We start from the raw sequence: 23050 nt of genomic DNA on the forward strand, positions 1-23050 counted from the left end.
AAAGGGAACATAGTCTCTGCACTGAATGCTTATTTTAGTTGGAGGAGGCCAACTGCACAAACAGTAGAGAATGGGAGTTAGGAGAATGTTTCTTAAAATGATTAGATACCATTCCTCTCTCTCCCCTCAGAAGATTGGCAAAAATGAAACAGGTTATCAAGAGTGAGGAAAAATGAACCCTTTTCAGACATTTGTATATGAATTGTTAACAGCGTTTTTGCAAAAGTTACTAAGAATTGTCAGTTAAGACTTAAAATATACAATGACCTAGCAATCATTTCATTAAGTCTTTTCTACAGAAATAAAAGTTTTTATATGAAAATGTAGATACACAGTGTATTTATTGCAGTATTTTGTGTAGTTAGAGAAAACTGGAGTCAACTTGACGGACTCCTTACATAGAATAGTTAGATAAATTGGATATATATACATATACATGTTATGTCATATACTGCTATTTTTAAGTTAAATCTATATATTTATTTTACTTTACTTTTTAAGATTTATTTATTTATTTGAGAAAAAGAGAGTACACTTGAGTGGGGGAGTGGTAGAGAGAGAAGGGAGAGAATCCCAGGCACATCCGCACTGAGCACGGAGCCTGACGGGGCTCGATCCTGCAGCCCTGAGATCATGACCCGAGCCGAAACCAATCACATGTTTAACCAACTGAGCCACGCAAGTGTCCCCAGTTAAATCTGTATTGACAGTATGCTCACATCAAGTGAAAAAAAGCAGGATGCAAAATAATGTGTATAAAATCATCTCATGATTGACTGAGCCTGGGTGGCTCAGTTGGTTAAGCATCTGCCTTTGGCTTAGATTGTGGTCCCGGGGTCTTGGGATCAAGTCCTGCATGGGGAGTCTGCTACTCCCTTTGCCTGCCGCTCCTCCTGCTTGTGTTCTCTCTCTGTCTCTTTCTCTGACAAGTAAATAAATAAAAATCTTTAAAAAAAAAATCATCTCATTTGGAAGAAACACAAAAGCAAAGAACTACATATTTAAGTATATGTGTGTTTGTGTGAGAATAAAGATGTGAAAGCAGTTCTACGAAACAGTGAACATATTAATTATGGGTGGAATTGGCATGGATTAAGGAGTGACTTAACTATCACTTTTTTACTATTCCACTTCTTACTGCAAAGACATATATTTTTATTAAAGTATAAGAGGAACCAAAAAACTCACACATAAGAAAGCAGAACCTTAACAAAACAAAACAGGACCATTTTTGTAGGACATAATGAATTCCCACCCCGTATAAGAATGCCTTTCTCAGCATTCTTAGCAGGTGTTCATTTGGCCTTTATCTGAACATGGGTAATGGAGGGTTGTTGCTTCTCAAGGCAGTAAATTCCATTTTGAACAGTTGTGATTGTTAGAAATTTTTGCTCCTGCTGAATTGAAATCTGCTTTATTGTAACTTTCTCTCTTACATCTAAATACTGGCTTTCAGAGCTACGCATCAACCCGATTCCTTCAATTCAGCTTGAATTTACCAGAGTCCATGTATTAACTTGTGTTCGTTGAAAATAACCTTCAGACCAAAAGAACTAATTCATTTCCTTCTTTATTTGTGTGTGACTATAATTATGGGGGACTCAGGAGATACTAAAAGCTATCCAGGATGTAACAATAAAGCGAGAAGAAACAAAGAAGAAGATAGAGAAAGAAAAGAAGGAGTTTTTGCAGAAGGAGCAGGATCTGAAAGCTGAAATCGAGAAGCTTTGTGAGAAGGGCAGAAGGTAAATGATGCTGTCAAGAGTAAAACCCCTGTGTGCGTGTGTGGATTTATACGTAGCATCCAGTCGTGTTTGTGTTCCTAGTTTTGGTCTAATTTTTATTTGAAAAACAAGTGCACAAATAAAATCCTCTAATGATTTTAGCTTTTTCAGCACATTGTGTTAGATTCAATTAAAAAAAAAAAATGTTTTTTTCAGATTCAATAATACCTTGAAAATAATAGCAGCTGATTGTTGGGTCCTAAGTATGATCAAGATTTTGAAAAGCATCTAACACCTGCTTCACTTGCTTTGAACCTGGTTTTTTTTAGAAGTTCAGGCTTTGGGAATATTTTGATTATGTTATTCAGCACCAAAACAAATTTCAAACAATAACATTGTAAGTAAGCCTTTGGAAAGAATTATTCAGTGGATCTCTGTTCTCTTTTGGGTACTACAGCAAGATCAAGGTGTGCATAGAATTTGGTCAAATATTCAGTTTTCCAAGTTTCTTAACATGGAAGTCGAAATAATGTGAACCCTGATGATTTTATTTAAATTCTAAAATGTGCTTTTATCAAGAAAATCTTGGCCTGCTGATGAGTCAGAGCTCTGAGGGAAAAGTAGCAAGCTCATTGGTTGAATCATTTTCCAGGTGTGAAAGGCGGTAACCGTAAAAGGTCAGCATGAGAAAGAATGTTTGAGAAAGAGCCTAAGGACCAATCTGTTTGAGAATTGAATGATAATGCTTTGAAGGTCGGTCAGTTGTCCATGAAGATCCATGTGTCAGCGATTATGAAGAGTGTGCTAGAAGCATAATGCTATACCTGGTATTGTTAGTGATCGGACACCCTGCCACCTCCCACCAACAACATGGCCTCTGCCATCATCTTCACAGGCTGGAGGGGGATGGTGAAACAGAGACGTTAGCAGCAGTCTTAGCAGAAGCTGGGAAGGTGAATCTGTCATGATAATTCTAGGCTCTGTGAAAGATTTCCTTTTGATGTGTACTCTACACTCTTAATGTGATCTCTGACCACTTTCTCTGCCTTCTGAGTGGATAAGCCCAGATGGTGATTGATGCTAACAGTTTACTGCTCGTGGTCTGGAAGATACAATTGGGCTTTCTTATGTGTTACAATCATTAGAATGACACTTTCTGTCATGGTTTCTGTGGAATGTGGAGTTCACTTTTCCAGAAGTAGGTGGAAGAAGTCTTCTGTATTTATCTTTGTTCTAGCAGGGATGGATGGATTGCATTCCATCATCCACAGTAACTGTGGGCCCAGAGATTTTGGTCATTGTGTTTGTCTGCTCAGACTGCCATCACAGAGTCATCACAGACTGGGTGACTTAAACAATAGTAATTTATTGTCTCACAGTTGTAAAGGCTGGAAGTCCAAGATTAAGATGCCAGCAGGGTTGGTTTCTGGTGAAGCCTGTCTTCTTGACTAGCATAGCACTGCTGCCTTCACTCTCTGTCCTCACATGGCCTTTCCTCCCCGTGTGCTTAATCGAAGTGTCTCTCGTCTTTGTGTAAGGACACCAGACCTATTGGATTAGAGCCTGATCCTTATGATCTCATTTAACTTTAATTACTTCATTAAAGGCCTTATCTCCAAATACAACCAAATTGCTGGTGAGGGCTTCAACACATGAATCTGCGGGGGACCCAATTCAGGCCATAACAGTCATGTTTCCTGTTCATAGCTCTCATTCCGCCAGCCAACACTTACTGAGTGTCTACTGCGAGCCTGACAATATGGGCCTGGAGAATAGAAGGTCCTCGTGGAGCTTATTGTTGACTAGGAGAGATGACAAGTAGATAATTACAAACTAGTATAATGATACCATAATAATGGTGGTATGAGAGCACGTAGAAGGGGTAATGGAACCCAAACGAGGCGGGGGAGTCAGAGAGGCATTCCCAGAGGAAGTGATTTCCAGAATTAAATCCTGAAAGGTGAAGGGGAATATGAACTCCGCACGCAGTGCATGAGCCTTGGTTTGATCCTGGATTAAACCGGTAACTTGCAAAGAAAGAGTTTCAGGGGTGGAGGTTGGTACATGGAGGAACTGGGGCAAAGAATAGGGGAAAAACATTGTAGGCAGGCGGCCTACAGACAAGAGAGAACAGCACCTGAGCTGTAGGGAGGTGGGGAGGAATGAGACCAGTACAGCAGTGGGAAGCCTGTCACAAAAGACTCATGTATCAGGAGTTTGGGTTTTTCCCTGATAGAGATACTGAAAGATTTTAAGTGAGGAGAGGTATCAAAGGAGGAGTTCTGCATTTTAGATAAATTACTTTGGCGGGTGGAAAGTGGATGGGAGTAGTGTAGAGGACCAGTTAGGAGACTTAACCTGTCAGAGCCTGCATGAGAGTGACAGTGGCCCACATTGCAGTGGCCCTGGCTGGGAGGAGAGAATTTCACATTGATGCTATATAAAAGTGAATTTACAGAGCGCCCGGGTGGCACAGTCAGTTAAGCGTCCAGCTCTTGGTTTCAGCTCAGTTCGTGATCTCCGGGTCGTGAGGTTAGAGTTCCGAGTCCAGCTCTGTGCTCAGCGAGTTGGGCTCTGTGATTGGTGTGGAGGCTGCTTGGATTCTCCTTCCTTCTCCCTCTGCTCCTGCCCACTCCCTGCTCTCTCTCTTTCTCACAACTAAATTAATTAATTTTAAAAAATTTAAGGTGAATTTACTTAATAGAAATCTGCTGAGTGCTTTGTACTCTTTGAGGCTAGTATGTATTTTAATGTAATTATAATTGTAAAGAGGACACCCTGAGTTAACCAAAAAAACCCCAAAACCAAGGGAGTAATATTCAGTTTAGTCACATGTTCGATGATTTTCTCCTGGATACCTGGTAGCTTTGTTATGGCCATTGTCCTGCTTTTGTGGGTCCCTTCCTAATTCCCAGATTTTATTCTTGGGGGGTATTGCTGGCCTAAGGAAGGGGAGCAATGAGTAGGACTCTTCCCCAGTAGAAGATGGTGAGCCTGCACTTTAAAAGACATCGTTAGTTGATTCATAGAAGTACCCGGGACAAAAAACAAGAACTGACATACCAAGCATGATTCTTCTTTTTAAAAAAATATTCTGAGCATGGGGCACCTGTGGGGCTCAGTTGGTTAAACGCCTGCTTTCGGCACAGGTCATGATCTCGGGGTCCTGCAGTTGAGCGCTGCACTGGGCTCCCTGCTCAGCGGGAAGCCTGCTTCTCCCTCTCCCTCTACCGCTCCCCTGGCTCATGAGGTTCATGTTCTCTCTCTCTCTCTTTCTTAAATAAATAAATAAAATCTTGAAAAAGAAAATGTTTTGAGCTCACCTGATGAACTCATATGATAGAGTGATAGGTAAGTAGCACATCGAGGGACTTACTGTTGGACATATTTTTTAAAAAAGATTTTATTTATGAGAGAGAAAGAGAAAGAGAGTAGGGGAGGAGCAGAGAGACAGAGGAACAAAGAGACTCCACGCTGAGGGCAGAGCCTGTCACAGGGCTCGATCTGAGGACCCCGAGATAATGACCTGAGCCGAAGCCAAGAGTCAGATGTTCAACCGACTGAGGCACCCTGGCACCCCTGGAAGCATTACTGTAGGTGTCATTTCAGAGTCTGCACTAAATTGAAATCAACAAGGTGCATGAAGATTTGTTTTGGAAATTTCTCTCCAAATGCTAGTTTATGTAACTGGTATGTGTAGAAGCCCTTGCAGCTTGCCTAGCAAATCACTAAGTCTTGTGAGCATCTCCTGGGTGCAGAGCAGTGAGCCAGGCTCTTTCAACATCCTGTACGTGACCATAGCTGTCCTTCCTTCCAGCAGTCCGCTCGTTCCCGTGAGTCTACGCTTTGACCACTTCATGTCCCCTTTCTTGCTCGGTGACCTCACTCCATTTCCCACCAATCTTCCAGCTCCCTGGAAGCATGTCTTCCTCATGCCAGCCTCGGGGCACGTCCCCTGCTTGGATTACCCCCTTGGTGTTACCCTCAATTCTCTTTCCTCTCATTCTTCTGTAGTACTCCAGTCCTGGGTCAGGTCAGCCGTCTGACTTCTCTGCCCTTATATCCGGGCTGCTGAGTGCTTCTGGAGACAACCCTCCACCTGTGTGTCTGCTAACATCACCTGAATCCTCGGGGCTCCCTCTTCCTCTCAGGGTTGTCCCAAACTTTTACCTCCCTTTCTCACCTTCCTCTCCCCACCATTTCTCTCCTTAGTCTTAGCAGATGATCTCACTTTTTATTTCACTGTAAAAATAGAGACCATTAAGTGAAACCTCTTTCCGTTTCTCAGCTCTCAGCAGACACAGCCATCCTTTCCTCTGGTCACTGTATCTGAGTCTAAACTTTGTACCTTATGTAAATTCAGTTCACTCTTGCTTCTACCATTTCTCCAAACATGGCAGCACTCAGTACCCCCGGTCTAAACTGAATAACCAAGAGTCATCCTAAATTCTTCTCTCTTCGCCCTTTCTACCACATCTACTTTTACCAAGTCCTGTACATTCTTAATATTAATTATCCCTTTCTTCGGGTGCCTGGGTGGCTCGTCGGTTAAGCAGCTGCCTTTGGCTCAGGTCATGATCCCAGGGTCCTGGGATTGAGCCCCACATTCTCCCCCTGTCTGTCGTTCTCTCTGCTTGTGCTTTCTCTCTGTCAAATAAATAAATTAAATTAAGTAAATAAAATCTTTAAAGAAAAATTATCCTCCTCCCTGTTCACGCTGACCCTGCCAGTTCAGGATCTCGTCAGTCCTGGATCACTGAGGTAGGGTATGAAACTTTCTATGCCTTCACTTTTCCTCCCTTTTCACTTGTATAGTACACAGCTACCGTAGAAATCTTTTTCAAATCCACGTCTGATAATGTAAATTCCCTGCTGAAAATTTTTCATAGTTCTTTATGGCTTTCAGGGTAAAGTTTTAGCTCTTTAGTGTAGTATGGAAGGCCCTCAATGACCTAGTCCCTGTTCATGTCCCCAGCTATAGTTTTACTGCTCCCCCGAAGAACCCTGCTGGTTTTTACTTACTGCTACCTGAACTCATTTAAAAATCAGCCTGTATTATCTACTCTAGAAAGCTTTTCCCAGATCCTCCCCATCTTCTCCCCTTCACACATCGTGAAGGTTTCATTTAGATGACCCTCCTCTGTATGCATTAGCATGCTGAGTATACCTCTGTCTTAACACACACCTCTGATGGTCTTTTTGTTGACCTGAATGCCTCCCCCATCATATAGTTAGTTTCTTGAGAGTAAGTGTTTTGATGATCCATTGCTGTGTAAAACAACCATCAATAACTTAATATCTTGGGGCGCCTGGGTGGCTCCATCTTTAAGTCTGCCTTCAGCTCAGGTCATGATCCCAGGGTCCTGGGATCAAGCCCCACGTCTGGCTCCCTGCTGAGTGGGGAGCCTGCTTCTCCCTCTCTCACTCCCCCTGCTTGTGTTCTCTCTCTCGCTGTATCTCTTTCTGTCAAATAAAATCTTAAAAAAAAAATTTAGTATCTTAAAACAAAATAATTTATTATTTTTCACAGCTTGGGGGGTTGATTAAGTCTCGGATGGATGGTTCTGCTAGTCTCCTCTAGGTTCATTCCTGTAGCTGTGATCAGATGGCGTCTGGGACTGGAACACCCAAGATGGCATCATTCATATTTCTGGAGCCTTGGCAGGGACCCCTGGAAGGCTGGGCCCAGCTGAGACACAGACAAGTCTAGGCCTTTTCTCATTCTCTCTCTCCATAGTGTCTTTTCCCTCTCCAGGTGGTCTTTCCAGCAGAGGGGCCAGATTTCTTACTTGGTGGCTCAGAGCTTCCAGGAGTACAAAAGTGGAAGTTTCTAGGCTTTCCTAAGGCACAGACTTGGAACTGGCACAGGGCTATTTCTGTGGCATTCTTTTGGTTAAAATGAGTCACAGGGCCAGCGCAGATTTAGTGTTGGAGGGGGCTGAGCAGGAACACCAGCAGGCCTGGTTCTTTGGGAGGGGTCCATATTTGGAAATCTGTTACTGCAGCAAGTAACACATCTCACTTAACTTTTTCTGCTCAGTATGTGTTAATATCTTTTGGATATAGGGAATCACAGAAGTTATACAAATAGGAGATGCATAATTGGAGATGTTTTAGAAATATGCGGGATGAATTTTGGGGAAAGAATGAGGCTGGGACACCAACCGGGAAGCTCTTACAATAAACTGAGTTTCTAAGGATTGTTACAAGACTCATGATGGTGGAATGAAAAGGAAGAAATGGATTCTGGAGTAATTAATGCTTGATTATTTTAGAGATTAAGGCTGGGGGAGGTGTCAAAACTAACTTCGGTATTGACCCTGGGTAACTGTGTGCTACCTGGATAGTAATTGGAGTGGAATTCCCATTTTAAGTTCTGAGGGTAAGGGTAATGTGATGATACGAGACATAGAAGTTAAAATCCTCAGTCGGCCATTGAAAGTGGGACCCTGGAGTAGAAGAAATGCTTTGTCTCGGTTTGGAGTTGACTGCATGGTGGTGACAGTTACAAGACTGAAAGTGTTCCATGAGAGAAAGTGTAGAGTAGGGCTCAGTTCTGAACGCTGAGGCACACCTACAGTTTGGGAGTACAAAGAGGAAGGGAAGGCAGAAAGAAAAGGAAACAGCTTAGAATAGTAGTATAGGGCTTCAAAGGGGGAGGTGCTTGACAGTGTCAGAAACTGCAGGGAAGTACATGAGAACCAGGTCTGAGTAAAGGCCATTGGTAATTACTGAGTGTAACCAGCAGGGATTTGTAGGCAGAGGAATTAAATTACTGGATTTACTTTTCCCCCAGTATCTTATAATGAAGATTTTTAAACATTATGAGAAGCTGGAAATGTTGTATCTTAACACTCACTCCCTAGACTCAACAATTAACTTTCTGCTAAATTTGTTTTAGGAATATCTTTCCATCCCTCTATCCATTCATCAGTCCATCTTTTCTTTCTTTCTTTTTTTTTTTTTTAAAGATTTTATTTATTTATTTGACAGACAGAGATCACAAGTAGGCAGAGAGACAGAGAGACAGGCAGAGAGAGAGGAGGAAGCAGGCTCCCCGCTGAGCAGAGAGCCAGATTCGGGGCTTGATCCCAAGACCCTGAGACCATGACCTGAGCCGAAGGCAGAGGCTTAACCCTCTAAGCCACCCAGGTGCCCCTTTTTTTTCTTTTTGAAGTATATCAGAGTAAGTGGCAGTCACCAGTAACTTCACCTTTAAATCTGTTAATGTGCATATCATTAATTAGAGTTAAATAGTATTTGTGTTTCCTTTTTTTTGGTAATGTATATGCAGTTAAATACATAAATCTTACGTATGGTGTTCCATGAGTTTTGACCAATGTCAAATGCCTGTGTAATTCAAACCCTGTTAAGATACAGAGAATACTACCCTTAAATCGAATGGTCCCTTCACACTTTCCCAGTCTTTTCTTGTCCCTTCTTCCAAAGGCAACCACTGTTCTGATTTTCTCACCGTAAGTTAACTCTGCTTGTTCTAGAGTGTCACATAAATGAAATCATGCAACATGTACTCTTTTGTCTAGGACTTCTTTCATTCAGCATAATGCCTCTGACATTCATTCATGTCTCTATATTGTCAAGTAGTATTCCTTTTGTTAATATACCACAGTTTATCCATTCCCGTTTGAGAGGTATGTAACAGTTTCCAGATTTTGACTATTATGACTAGAGCTGCTGTGAATAGTCAAGTATGTCTTTGTGTGAGCATATGCTTTTATTTCTCTTGGGTAAATTTCTAGGAGTAGAATCACCAGCTTGTAGGGTAGGTATATGTTTAGTGTTATAAGAAACTGACAGATGGGGGTGCCTGGGTGGCTCAGTGGGTTAAGCCTTTCCCTTTGGCTCAGGTCATGGTCTCGGGGTCCTGGGATCAAGCTCCACATCGCATCACATCGGGCTGTCTGCTCAGCAGGGAGCCTGCTTCCGCCGCGCTCTCTACCTATCTGTGATCTCTGTCTGTCAAATAAATAAAATCTTTTTAAAAAGTTAAAAACAAACAAACCACCCCCCCCCAAAAAAAAAGAAACTGACAGATCAATTTACCTAATGGATATACCGTTTTACACTCTACCTACAAGGTATGAGAATTCTGGTTGCTTCATATCCTTGCCTTTCAAGTGGTGCGTTACGTTGTGGTTTTATTTGGCATTTCCCTCTTTGCTAATGATGTTGATCACTTTTTCCATTTGCTTATTGGCTGTGCGTGTTTGTTTTTGTGAAGTGTCCACTCAGATTTTTGCCACCCTTTTTTTTTTTTTTTAAGATTTTATTTATTTATTTGACAGAGAGATCACAAGCAGGCAGAGAGGCAGGCAGAGAGAGAGGAGGAAGCAGGCTCCCCGCTGAGCAGAGAGCCCGATGCGGGGCTCGATCCCAGGACTCCGAGATCATGACCTGAGCCGAAGGCAGCGGCTTAACCCACTGAGCCACCCAGGCGCCCCTGCCACCCTTCTTTTTGGCTGTTTTTGTGCTTTGCCTATTGCAAATATAAAGCCCTTAGTCAGTTATATATTCTGTGAAAATGTTCTTCCACTCTCTGACTTAGCTATTCGTTTTTTAATTGTATCTTTTGATGAACAGAAGTTTTAATTTTAAGGCTGTCTAATTTATCAAGTTTTCTTTTATAGTTATTGCATTCTTTGTCCTAAGAAACCTTGGCCTACCCTGAAGTAGCAAAGGTGTTCTCGTCTGTTTTCTTATGGAAGCTTTATCATTTTAGCTTTTATCTTTATGATCCATCTCAGGGTAATTTTTGTGCATGGTGAGAAGTAGGGGCTGAGGTTCATTTTTTGAGGTTCATGTGCCTATCCAGTTGTCCCAGCACGATCCTTTTCCCCCATTGGATTGTTTGACACCTTTGCCAAAAACCAAATGACATTTTGAGTCATCTGTATAAATAGTGGGTCTCTTTCTGAGTACTATTCTATTGCATCGGTATATTTGTCCATCTTTATGCCAAATCATGCTGTTATGATGATTATGGCTTTATAGTAAGTCATGTTCACAAAATATAAAGTCTGCTTTTTTTTTTTTTCAAGGTTCTTTGGATTTTGTACTATCTTTAGGTCATTTGCACTACCATATATGTTTGAGAAACAGCCTGCCAGTGTCTACAAAAACAAAAAAAATTGGTGGTTCATAGTTCCTTTGAAACTGTAGATCAGTTTGGAGAACACTGGCATCTTAATACTGAGCCCCCCAATCCATAAATATATATCTGTCTGTTTATTTAAATCTTTATGTTACCAACATTTCAGAATTTTCAGAGTATAAGGTCTTACACAGCTTTCTTTAGGTTTCTAAAGAAATTTTTTTCCTAAGTATTTTATGTTCTTTGACACTATTTAAGGAGAATTAAATTTTCAGAAAAATTTCCAACCATTTCTTTTTGTTTTTTTCTTTAAGATTTTATTTATTTATTTGACAGACAGAGATCACAAGCAGGCAGAAAGGCAGGCAGAGAGAGGGGAGGGAAGCAGACTCCTTGCTGAGCAGAGAGCCCGATGCGGGGCTCGATCCCAGGACCCTGAGATCATGACCTGAGCCCAAGGCAGAGGCTTAACCCACTGAGCCACCCAGGTGCCCCAACCATTTCTTGCTAGTATGTAAAAATGCAATTTATTTTGTATGTTTACCTTATATCTACTACTTTGCTAAATTTACATATTAATGTTTTAGTTGTTTTGTAGATTCCTTAAGATTTTCTACATAAACAATTATAGCTTTTATGATAAATTTACATATTAATGTTTTAGTTGTTTTGTAGATTCCTTAGGATTTTCTACATAAACAATTATAGCTTTTATGAATATACAGTTTTATTTCTTCCTTTCAAATCTTAAGCCTTTTATCTCTTGTAAACATTAGTACACTGACTAGGACCTCTGGTACAGTGTTGAATACAAGTGGTAGAGTAGACATACTTAGCTTGTTTCTAGTCCTAAAGGGAAATGTTTAGTATTTTACTGTTAATTGGGATAATAGCTATAGGTTCTTTATAGATGCCCTTTATCATACTGGGGACGTTCTCTTCAGTTTCTAATTTTTTGAGAGTTTTAACGTGATTGGGTGGGTGCTTAGTTTTGTCAAATAGTTTTTCTGCACCTACTAAAATTATTGAATGGTTTTTCTCCCTTATTCTGTTAATATGGTGAATTATATTGATTTATTTTCGAATGTTAAGCCAATTATCTATTCTTGGGATAAACCCCCTTGGAAAAGATACATTATTGTTTTTATATATTGCTGGATTTGACTTGCTATTATCTTTTAGGGATATTTCTATCTATACTTACTGAGGCATATTCTACTTTTTAATTTTTAAAAATGTAATTATATCGGTTGCTTGAGGGGGTGATGTTAAGATCTCTATGATTATAAGCTTTCCTCTTTTTCCTTTTAATTTTGTGAATTTTTGTTACTTATATTTCGAAGTTATATTGTTAGATACATATACATTTATGATCATTACATATTCTTGATGAATTAGCCAGTTTGTCATTATGAAATGTTTCTTTTTCATATTCTTTATTTTTTTTTTCCGAGATTTTATTTATTTGACAGACAGAGATCACAAGTAGGCAGAGAGGCAGGCAGAGAGGCGGGGAAGCAGGCTCTCTGCTGAGCAGAGGGCCTGCTGCAGGGCTTGATCCTAGGACTCTGGGATTATGACCTGAGCCGAAGGCAGAGGATTAACTCATTGAGCTACCCAGGCGCCCCCATATTCTTCATATTAAAGTTTACTTTATGTGATATTAATATAGATGCTGCATTCTTATGCTTATTTTTTACATGGGGTATATTTTTCCATCATTCATCTTCAACCTGTGTGTCAAAGACAGCATAATAATTGGATCTTTCTTTTTGATTTATTCTGACAAGCTGCCTTTTAATTAGAGGCTTTAGTCAGTTTATATTTAATGTAAGTATTGATATGGTTGAATCTAGGTGTACTCTTTTGCTATGTAAATTGAATATTCTTGAATATTTTTTAGAATTTTATTTTAATTTGGCGTTTCCTTTCCCAAATATACATCTGTTACATTAATTCACTGGCAACATTTGTTACAAAAATTACATAACTGCTGCTTATTTTGTATTAGACTTGTAATTTTCTTGGATAAGGTATTTGGGAAATTTTCAGAGTCTTAATTGTAGAATCTTGGAGTTATGATCCTTTAGATTTTTAACAATCAAAGATTTTTAGATATAATATACATCAATAAAAGGCACTTATTTTAAGTTGCATGTAGATGAATTTTTACAAACTAATCATGCATGTAAGCACCAACACAAAGTATAGCACATAGCCATTACTCTCTAGTGTTCCTTCTCCATCACTGCCCTTTCTTCCCCTTAGTTCCCAGGTAAACACTTTGTCACTATAGATTACATTTACCTTTTCTAGAAATTTGTGTCTAGCTTTTTTCACTCAGCCTATTTTAAGGATTCATCCTTGATGTTATCATGGATATGAAATACCTCAATAGTTTATTCCTTTTCTTTTTTAAGATTTTCTCTTTTGGAGCAGTTTTAGGTTTACAACAAAATCGAGAGGAACATACAGAGATTTCTCATATACCCCTGCCTCCACACATGCAGAGCCTCCCATTAATCAACATCACTCGCCAGAATGGGACATTCTTTGCTAAGGGTGAACCTATGCAAAGTCCATAGTTTACCTTAGGGTTCACTCTTGGTTTTGCACATTCTGTGGGTTTGGACAAATGTATAATGACATATATCCATCATTATGATATCATACAGAGTATTTTTCAGTGCCCTAAAAATCCCCTGTGCACTACCTATTCATGTCCCCCTTGCACCTGTCCCCTACCAAGAGCCACTGATTTTGTTACTGTCTCCATAGTTTTGCCTCTTCCAGAATGGTATATTAGTTGGAATCATACAGTATATAGTTATGTAAGACTGGCTTTTTTTACTTAGTAATGTGTATTTGAGGTTCCTCCATGTCTTTTCATGGTTTGGTAGCTCATTTATTTTTAGTCCTGAATAATAATCCATTGTCAGGATGTACCAGTTTTTTTAAATCCATTCATCTACTAGCAGATATCTTGGTTGCTTCCAGGTTTTGGCAGTTATGAATGAACATAAACATGCTGCTGTAAACATTCATGTGTGGATTTTGTATAGACCTAAGTATTCAGCTCCTTACAGTAATTACAAAGAGTGCGGTTGCTGGATCATATGGTAAGAGTATGATTAGTTTTGTGAGATATCACTAAACTGTCTTCCAAAGTGGCTGCACCATTTTGTATTCCCACCAGTAATGTATGAGAATTATTGTTGCTCACATCCTTGTCGGCATTTGGTATTATCGGTTTTGGCCATTCTTATAGATGTGTAGTGGTATCTCATTGCTGTTTTAATTTCCGTGTTTCTGATGACAGTTGATGTGGAACATCTTTTCATATGCTTACTTACCATCTGTGTGTCTTCTTTGGTCAGGTGTCTATTAAGGACTTTGGCCCATGTTTTAATCAGGTTTATTTTCTTATTGTTGAGTATTAGGGGTTTTTTGTATATTTAACCATCCTTTATCAGATGTATCTATCATAAATATTTTCTCCCAGTCTGTGATTTGTCTTCTAATTCTTTAGATACTATCTAATGCAGAACAGAAGTTCTCAATTTTTTTTTTAAGATTTTATTTATTTGACAGAGAGAGAGTGATCACAAGCAGGCAGAGAGGCAGGCAGAGAGAGAGAGAGGAGGAAGCAGGCTTCCCGCCGAGCAGAGAGCCCGATGCGGGGCTCGATCCCAGGACCCTGAGATCATGACCCGAGCCGAAGGCAGAGGCCCAACCCACTGAGCCACCCAGGCGCCCCAGTTCTCAATTTTTTAAAAGATTTAATTATTTGAGAGAGCGGGGAGAGGGAGGGACAGAGAAACTTAAGCAGACTCTGCACAGAGCTGGTTACCAGGTTTGATCTTATAACCCTGAGATCATGACCTGAGCCGAAGCCAAGAGTTGGGTGCTCAACTGACTGCACCACTCAGGTGCCCTAAGACGTTCTCAGTCTTGAAGTCTACTTTGTCAGTTATTTCTTTCACAAATTGTGTCTTTGGTTTGTATCTAAGAAGGCATCACCACACCCAAGTTCAACTAGGTTTTCTTTTATGTTACCTTGGGAGTTTTATAGATGTTTTGTTTTTTTTTTTACATTTAGGCCTATAATCTATTTCGAGTTAACTTTTGTTAAAGGTGTAAGGTCTATGTTTAGTTTCACTTGCAGGTGGTTGTCCAATTCTTCTAGCACCATTTGTTGAAGAAACTGCTTCATTTTATGGCCTTCATTCCTTTGTCAAAGATTAGTTGTCAAAGATTGTGTGAGGATCTGAAATAGACTCTTTTTTCTGTTTTATTGATCTGTTTGTTATTTTGCCACTACCACACTGTTTTGATTACTATAGAAAATACTTAATAGAAAGGCTTGAAGTCTGGTATTAGTAGTTCTCCAAATTGGTTCTTTTCTTTCAATATTCTTACAGCTGATCTGGGTCTTTTGCCTTCCATATAAACTTTAGAATTAGTTTGTTGACATCCATAAAATAACTTGCTGAGATTTGGGTTGGGATTGCATGGAATCTATAGATCAAATTGAGAAGAATGGACATCTTGATAATGTTTGATTTCCTATCCTTGAATGTGAAATATCTCCCCATTTATTTAGTTCTGTTTTTGATTTTGCTCATCAGAGTTTTATAGTTTTCCTTATAAAGATCTTTTATATATTTTGTTGGATTTATACCTAAGTATTTCATTTTGGGGGGATGCTAATGTAAATGATACTGTTTTAAATTTAAAATTCCGGGGCGCCTGGGTGGCTCAGTGGGTTAAGCCACTTGCCTTCGGCTCAGGTCATGATCCCAGGTCCTGGGTTCGAGCCCCACATCGGGCTTTCTGCTCAGCAGGGAGCCTTCTTCCTCCTCTCTCTCTGCCTGCCTTTCTGCCTACTTGTGATTTCTCTCTGTCAAATAAATAAATAAAAATCTTTAAAAAAAATTTTTTAAATTCCATTTGCTCATTGATAGTATGTAGAAAAGCAGTTGACTTTTGTATATGAATCTTGTATCCTTCAACCTTACTTTAATCTCTTTTTTGTTCAAGGAGGGTTTTTTTATTCTTAACAATTTCCTATATAGATGATCATGTCATCTGCAAATATATTTTTGTTTTCCTTTATAATTTGTATACTTTTGATATCCTTTTCTTGTCTTATTGCATTCTTCCAGTATGATATTGATGAGTGGTGAGAGGGACATCCTTGCTTTATACCTGATCTTAATGGGAAAGCTTCAAGTTTCTAACCATTATGTATGATGTTAGCTGTAGGTTTTTTGTAGCTAGTCTTTATCAAGTTGAGAAGATTCCCTTCTATTTCTAGTTTACTGAGTTTTTATCATGAATGTTGGATTTTATCAAATGCTTTTTTTGATAGGATCTTTGGTTTTTCTTTTTTAGTCCTCTGGTGGGACAGATTATGTTAATTAATTTTTGAATGTTGAACTAGCTTTGCATACCTAGGATAAATTCCACTTGGTCATGATTTAAATTCTTTTTATATTTTTTTAGATTTGATTTGCTTACATTTTGTTGAGGATTTTGCATCTTATGTTCATGAGCGATATTGGTGTGTGGTTTTCTTCTAATATCTTTGTCTGGTTTTGGTATTAGGTTAATGTTGGCCTCATAAAATGAGCTAGGAAGTATTCCCTCTGCTTCTGTCTTTTGAGGGAGATTATAGAGAATTAGTATAGCTTTTTCTTTTTTCTCTTCTTTCTTTTTTTTTTTTTAAGTAATCTCTGGGCGTGCCTGGGTGGCTCAGTTGTTGGGCATCTGCCTTTGGCTTGGGTCGTGATCCCAGGGTCCTTGGGATGGAGCCCCACATCAGGCTCCTTGCTTGGTGGGAAGCCTGCTTCTCCCTCTCCCTCTCCCCTAACTTGTGTTCCCTCTCTTGCTGTATCTCTCTCTGTCAAATAAATAAAATCTTAAAAAAAAAAAAGTAATCTCTGCCCCCAATGAGATCCCTACCCTGAGATCAAGAGTCTTGCTTCACCAACTGAGTCAACAACTGGTCCAATTTTTTTCTTACATGTTTTGTAGTATTTATGAGTAAATCCTCTAAGCCTGATGCTTTTTTGTTTTGGAAGGTTATTAATTATTGATTCTTGAATAGATCTAGGTATTCATTCTTTTTTAATGCTGAGTTGTCCATTTTGTGAATATCTCTGTGCAGTTATTCTAATATAAACTGGCTTCTATTCTTCCTGGTGAGAAGTCAGTGACCATTCATATTATTGTTTTCTTCTATGTATTATGTCATTTTTTTCCTATGGCTTCTTTCAAGATTGTCTGTCTTTCGTTTTCAGCAATGTGGCTTTGATCTACCCAGGTGTGATTTTCTTCATATTTTTCCTGTTTAGGGTTTTCTGAGCTTCTTAATCTGTAAAGTTATGTTTTTCATCAAATTTTGTGAAATTTTCTGACATAATTTGTATATATTTTTTCTGTCCCATTTCCTCCTTTCTTTCTGGGACTCTGCTTTCACATGTTAGTCACTTTGATATTGTCTATAGTTCTTGGAGGCTCTGTTCATTTCTTTACTATGTTTTTTACACTCTTCCTTATATTGGGTAACTTCTCTTGATGTATCTTCAAGTTCACTGATTCTCTCTTGTATCATTTCTATTCTGTTGTTAAGCCCATGCAATGAATTTCATACTTCCAGTATTGTATTTTTCAGTTCGGTCATTTCAGTTTATTTCTTTTTTATAGTTTCTGTTTCTCTGCTGAAAATTCTTACTTAATGCACTCCTTGAGAATGTATTTTTTCTGTCCTTTTGCATAGTTAAAGTAAATGCTTTAAAATCCTTACCTGCGGGGCGCCTGGGTGACTCAGTGCATTAAAGCCTCTGCTTTTGGCTCAGGTCATGAGCTCAGGGTCCTGGGATCGAGCCCCACATCAGGCTCTCTGCTTAGCAGGGAGCCTGCTTCCCTCCCGCTCTCTGCCTGCCTTTCTGCCTACTTGTGATCTCTGTCTGTCAAATAAATAAATAAATAAAATCCTTACCTGCTAATTCCAGCATCTTGGTGACCTTGAAGTTCTTGTCCCTTGAATTTCTTTTTTTGTCGACAAGGATTTAGAATCACGAAGGATCATTCTAAATAAGAAACCAGCATCAAAAGTACATACTATCTATTTACATCAAGTTCTAGGATAGACAAATCTATAGTGAGAGAAAGCAGATCAATGATTGTCAGTGGCTCAGGGTAGAGGAGAGAGATTGATTGCCATATAGTAAATATCCAGGCTTGCAAACCATAAGTTTCTGTGGCAACTACTCAGCTCTGTTGTTGTAACTATGAAAGCAACCATGCACGATAAGTAAATAAAATGAGCATGATTGTGTTCCCCCCAAAAATTATAAAAATAGGTGGTGGCCTGAATTTGACTCACAGGCCATAGTTTGCCAACTGCTGCTCTTGACTGTGGATCATGTTTCCTGTTTCTCTGTGTGTTGGTAATTTTTGGTTGAATCCTGATTTGTAGAGACTCGGGATTTTGTTCTATTTCTCCAAGAAGTCTTGGTTTTTTAATTTTTATTTTATTTATTTATTTTTTTAAGGTATTTATTTATTTGACACAGAGAGAGAGAGAGATCACAAGTAGGCAGAGAGGCAGGCAGAGGGGTGGGGGGAGGCAGGCTCCCCGTTGAGCAGAGAGCCCGACCGGGGCTAGATCCCAGGACGCTGAGATTACGACGTGAACCAAAGGCAGAGGCTCAACCCTGGGAGCCACCCAGGTGCCCCTAGTCTTGGTTTAAAAAAAAAAAAAATCTGTCATGGGGCACGTGGGTGGCTCCGTGGGTTAAGCCTCTGCCTTGGGCTCAGGTCATGATCTCAGAGTCCTGGGATCAAGCCCCGCATTGGGCTTTCTGCTCAGTGGGGAGCCTGTTTCCCCCTCTCTTTCTACCTGTCTACTTGTGATCTCTGTCTGTCAAATAAATAAATAAAATCTTTAAAAAAAAAATCTGTCACATTGGGCTTAAACATCAACATCCAGTTACAGTAGTTCGCAATTTTGTCCTTTAGTTCTCAAGCTGGTAAGCCTGTAAAGTTTCTATCTCAGTTTTAGCCATCAGCATAGAACTGTCTAGGGTTGGCCCTTGGCCAGATAACTACAAAACAGGAAACAACAGTGATACTCACTTTTCGCAGGTGTCAAGTCTTCTCCAGTTTATGGCTGGTTCTTATTTGCTGTCTAATGCCTTCAGATAGGTGCGCTTTTTTTTTTGTTTTTAACATTTTGTTTAGAATTTATGGCTTTGACCTGTAAGATGTTGGTTTGTTAGAAGCAGCTCTGTCCTTATTAGAAGTGGAACCTCTCCAGATTTAATTTGTAGGATAATTCTGTCCACATCAGTTTAGATGGGCTAAAGTATCGATCAGCTGGTGTCAGGAAGACAGAGTTTCAGCCAGACAAAATGAAGGTCTGATCTAATTGGCAAAGGAACTGAAGGTAGGAGGTAGGAATTGATCTGAGGTAGGAATTGATAAGATTTGTTGACCCCTACAGAGAGAGGAGGTGTAATGACAATGAGATGTCTGAGATACAGAAATGATAACTATAGGAAGGGGAATAGGTTGCAGTGGCTTTGGGGTGGGGCTTGCAGATTTGTTTCTTTTTAACTGCAATTTATGGAGGTATACTTTATATGTGATAAAATGTACCAGTTTTAAATGGTGTATACAGTCACCCCAGCAGAAAAATGATATACAATATTTCCACTACCCCCCCAAAATTCCTTCTCTGATGTGGGATGCCCAGGACCCTGAGATCATGACCTGAGCTGAAGGCATACTCTTAAGGACTGAGCCTCCCAGGCACCCCATGTTTTTTTTATCTTGGGTAAATGCTTAGGAGTGGAATTGCTGGGCCATATGTTTGCTTAACTTTATATGGAACTGCCAAACCGTTTTCCAAGGCTGCTTTACTATTTTGCATTCCCACCAGCAAGTGTATAATACTGCCGTTATTCCATATCGTCACCAATACTTGGCATTATGAGTCTTTTTAGTTTTAGGCGTTTTCAGAAGTGTTTTAATAGTCTCTCATTGTGGTTTTAGTTTGCGTTTCCATAATGACTGTTGATGTTGTGCGTCTTTTCACGCCCTTATCTGTATCTGTCATTCTTCATTCTTTTTTTTTTTTTTTTAAGATTTTATTTTTATTTATTTGACAGATCACAAGCAGGCAGAGAGGCAGGCAGAGAGAGAGGAGGAAGCAGGCTCCCCGCTGAGCAGAGAGCCCGATGCGGGGCTCGATCCCAGGACTCTGAGATCATGACCTGAGCTGAAGGCAGCGGCTCAACCCACTGAGCCACCCAGGCGCCCCGACTTCATTCTTTTTTTGATGAAGTGTCCATTCGAGTATTTACCCATTTACAAAAAGCACGTTATTTTCTTATTGAATGTTCTTGATACAGCCCTTTCATCAGATACGTGTTTTGCAGATATTTTTCTCCCAGCCTGTGACTTGCCTTTGTGTTTTGTGATGATGCCTTTTGAATCGTAGAATTTTAAGTTTTGATGAAGTCCAGTTTTCCTGTTTATCAGTTTTTTCTCTTGTGGTTTGTGGATTTTGTGTCTTTTGAGCTCTTTGCCCAACCCAGAGCAAAAACCAATTTAAATAGAAAAATAACATTGTTTACCTTTTTGGAAGTCTCTTTTTTAGTGGAAGAAGCTTAATTCTCCTATCTTACTTCTGTAAGTAATCCATTACAGTATGGTGATTTGATTGAAGTGTGTGAAGAAAATCTGGTCATCACATAGGTATTTGGAAAGGTGAGGAGTATTTTAATAGCTTTAAAATTTTTTTTAAAATTTTTTTTAAAGGGGCGCCTGGGTGGCTCAGTGGGTTAAGCCTCTGCCTTCGGCTCGGGTCATGATCTCAGGGTCCTGGGATCGAGCCCCACATCGGGCTCTCTGCTCAGCAGGGAGCCTGCTTCCCCTCTCTCTCTGCCTGCCTCTCTGCCTACTGTGATCTCTGTCGGTCAGATAAATAAATAAAATCTTAAAAAAAAATTCTTTAAAGTTTTTATTTGAGAGCAAGAGAGAGGTTGCACATGAGTGAGGGGAAGGGCAGAGGGAGAGGGAGAAGCAGACTCTCCACTGAGCATGGAGCCTGATGTGGGGCTTGATTCCAGGATCCCAAGATCATGACCTGAACCGAAGTCAGACGCTTAACCAACTGAACCACCCAGGCACCCCTTAGTAGCCTTTTTTAGACAGTTGTGGATATTTTTTTTTATAGTATCCCAAAATGGTACTGATGATAGTTTCTTAAAAGTTAGTTGAATCCTATGTTAATTTAATTGAATTTAAATAAAAACTTTTAAAAAAGGAAAAAAAAAGTTAGTTGAATCCATTGGCTTAAGTTATACTTTGAATGGATTTTTTCACTGTGTTGTATCAGGGAAGACAAACTTCCCTCTGCCCTATTGGGTTTAATGTCTTAGCTGCAATTAAATTGACAAAACGGAGATTAACAGGAGAGCAGTTTACAAGTACAACTTGTATAGGTGTGGGAGAGTTGAGTGATGAGTAACTCAGAAGGTGGTTGGAATTTGGGGCTTATCTGCCATCTGAGTAGGTGGAGGGGAGCAGGGAGAAAGGCACTTACAGGAAAACAAATGACTTCTTAGGAAGGTGGGGAGAAAGGGGACTTAAGGGACTTTTTGGAAAGATAAGTGGCTTTTCAGGAGAACAAACAGATTAAAAGTTTGTGATAATATTTGTCTATACGGGTAGGAGTGGTTTTTCTGTCTCTTTCAGAACCATAACACTCCTCTACAGAAGGGATTTGGGGTAGTTTTTATTCACATTCTGTCTCCTGGGAGTAGATCCGCTCTGAAGAGGAATTTATGACATCCTTATTTCCCAGAAGTTGCTGCTTTTTAGGCAGATAAGGGAAGCTCCCAGAAGGCTTTTTTCTGCATCTGTTGAACCTCAGATGTCTTCAGCTTAAAATCATCTTTATGCCAAGTCTTCGGTTCCAATTGGTTCCAAAGTGGATTTGGTAACAGAGCATTGATAATTTGGATAATACTGGTTTAGAGTTACTCAGACCTTCTAAGTGTTGACTTGTTTTATCATATAACCTTTAAGGAATCTCATTTGTTTATGTCACTGTTGATCTCATCAGAATAGTCTGTAAGTAGTGGGGATCCTTCAAGCTCCCAGTGGCTGGTATAGATTTTCCAAATTCTAATTTTTGCTTGAAAGCTCAAAATTGGTTGTTGGCAATAAATACTGTCAATTGTTTTCTTTGTAATAACAAGAGTATTTCATTCATTTTCAAGGATATATTTGCCAAATACTCAAAGCTCAAATAACCATAGTTTGTCTCTCATTTGTTCTTTTAACTAAAAATGGTGTTTCATGAAAAAAGGGCTAGCTCAACTCACAATTCAAATGGTGTCACAAGTGCTTTTCCATGAGACAACCACATACTTGGGGGCATGTACATTTTATCAAACAGAATATTTTAAAAATATGTAGTTAGAGGTCAGGATTTAATTAAATTATTATTTTGTATGGCTTCATCACAACATCCTTAAGTAAAGCTTAAACCATGACAATAAAAGGTCAGTCAGCTTAGGTTATGGGAGCATCGCTTGTGTTTGTTGCCAGGAATTCACAGACAACATTCTCTCTGATGCTTGGTTGGTGCCAGTCCTAGATGAATAAAATCAAAATAGCGGATCTAACTGCAGTTGCAGATTTGTCCATTTGTGAAGCAGAATTACAACTCTGCAGATGAGATCTTAACTCTCTCACTTCAGCTGTGAAGCAGTATCTTTAATTTGATGAGTTACTGTGTCATTAAAAAGGGACATTGCCATGACTTGTTTTACTGACTTTTTATCCAGCAGGTATGTAGCAATGTCAGCTGGACAAGGTTGTGCTTCTCTGGTTAGTGAAGTACCCTAATTTCCCTGTAAGATGCTTCAGCGGCTTTTTCATTTCTGGGTTGAAAGGCTTTAACGATTTTTGTGAATTTTAAAGACTTCATCACATCTGCGTTTAAAATAGGCCCTTTTTCTTTAAATTCTGAATGATTGATCTCGAAATGTCACTCTAACTTAACTGGCACAATATAATTAGAAAATGTTTTGTGGCTGAAGAGGAAGTAAAGGAAATTATGAATGTCTGTAAAGGCAAGCGAAAGATGGCTTTTGTCATACTTTGGTTTCTTATTTATAATTATGCCCAGTTTCTT

The 23050-nt window shown here is 39.5% G+C and overlaps 1 protein-coding gene across 3 annotated transcripts in view; it reads left to right on the forward strand.

Moving 5' to 3' along the window:
• Positions 1-23050, forward strand: part of RNF214 (ring finger protein 214) — a 44255-nt gene that overhangs the window by 11974 nt on the left and 9231 nt on the right. For all 3 annotated transcript variants that reach the window (XM_047747368.1, XM_047747370.1, XM_047747369.1), the window contains exon 6: positions 1606-1745. In XM_047747368.1, coding sequence (XP_047603324.1) covers positions 1606-1745 — 140 coding nt within the window. The remainder of the gene's footprint in view (positions 1-1605; positions 1746-23050) is intronic.

This window comes from Lutra lutra, chromosome 10, assembly GCF_902655055.1.
Source record: "Lutra lutra chromosome 10, mLutLut1.2, whole genome shotgun sequence".
Lineage (NCBI taxonomy): Eukaryota > Metazoa > Chordata > Mammalia > Carnivora > Mustelidae > Lutra > Lutra lutra.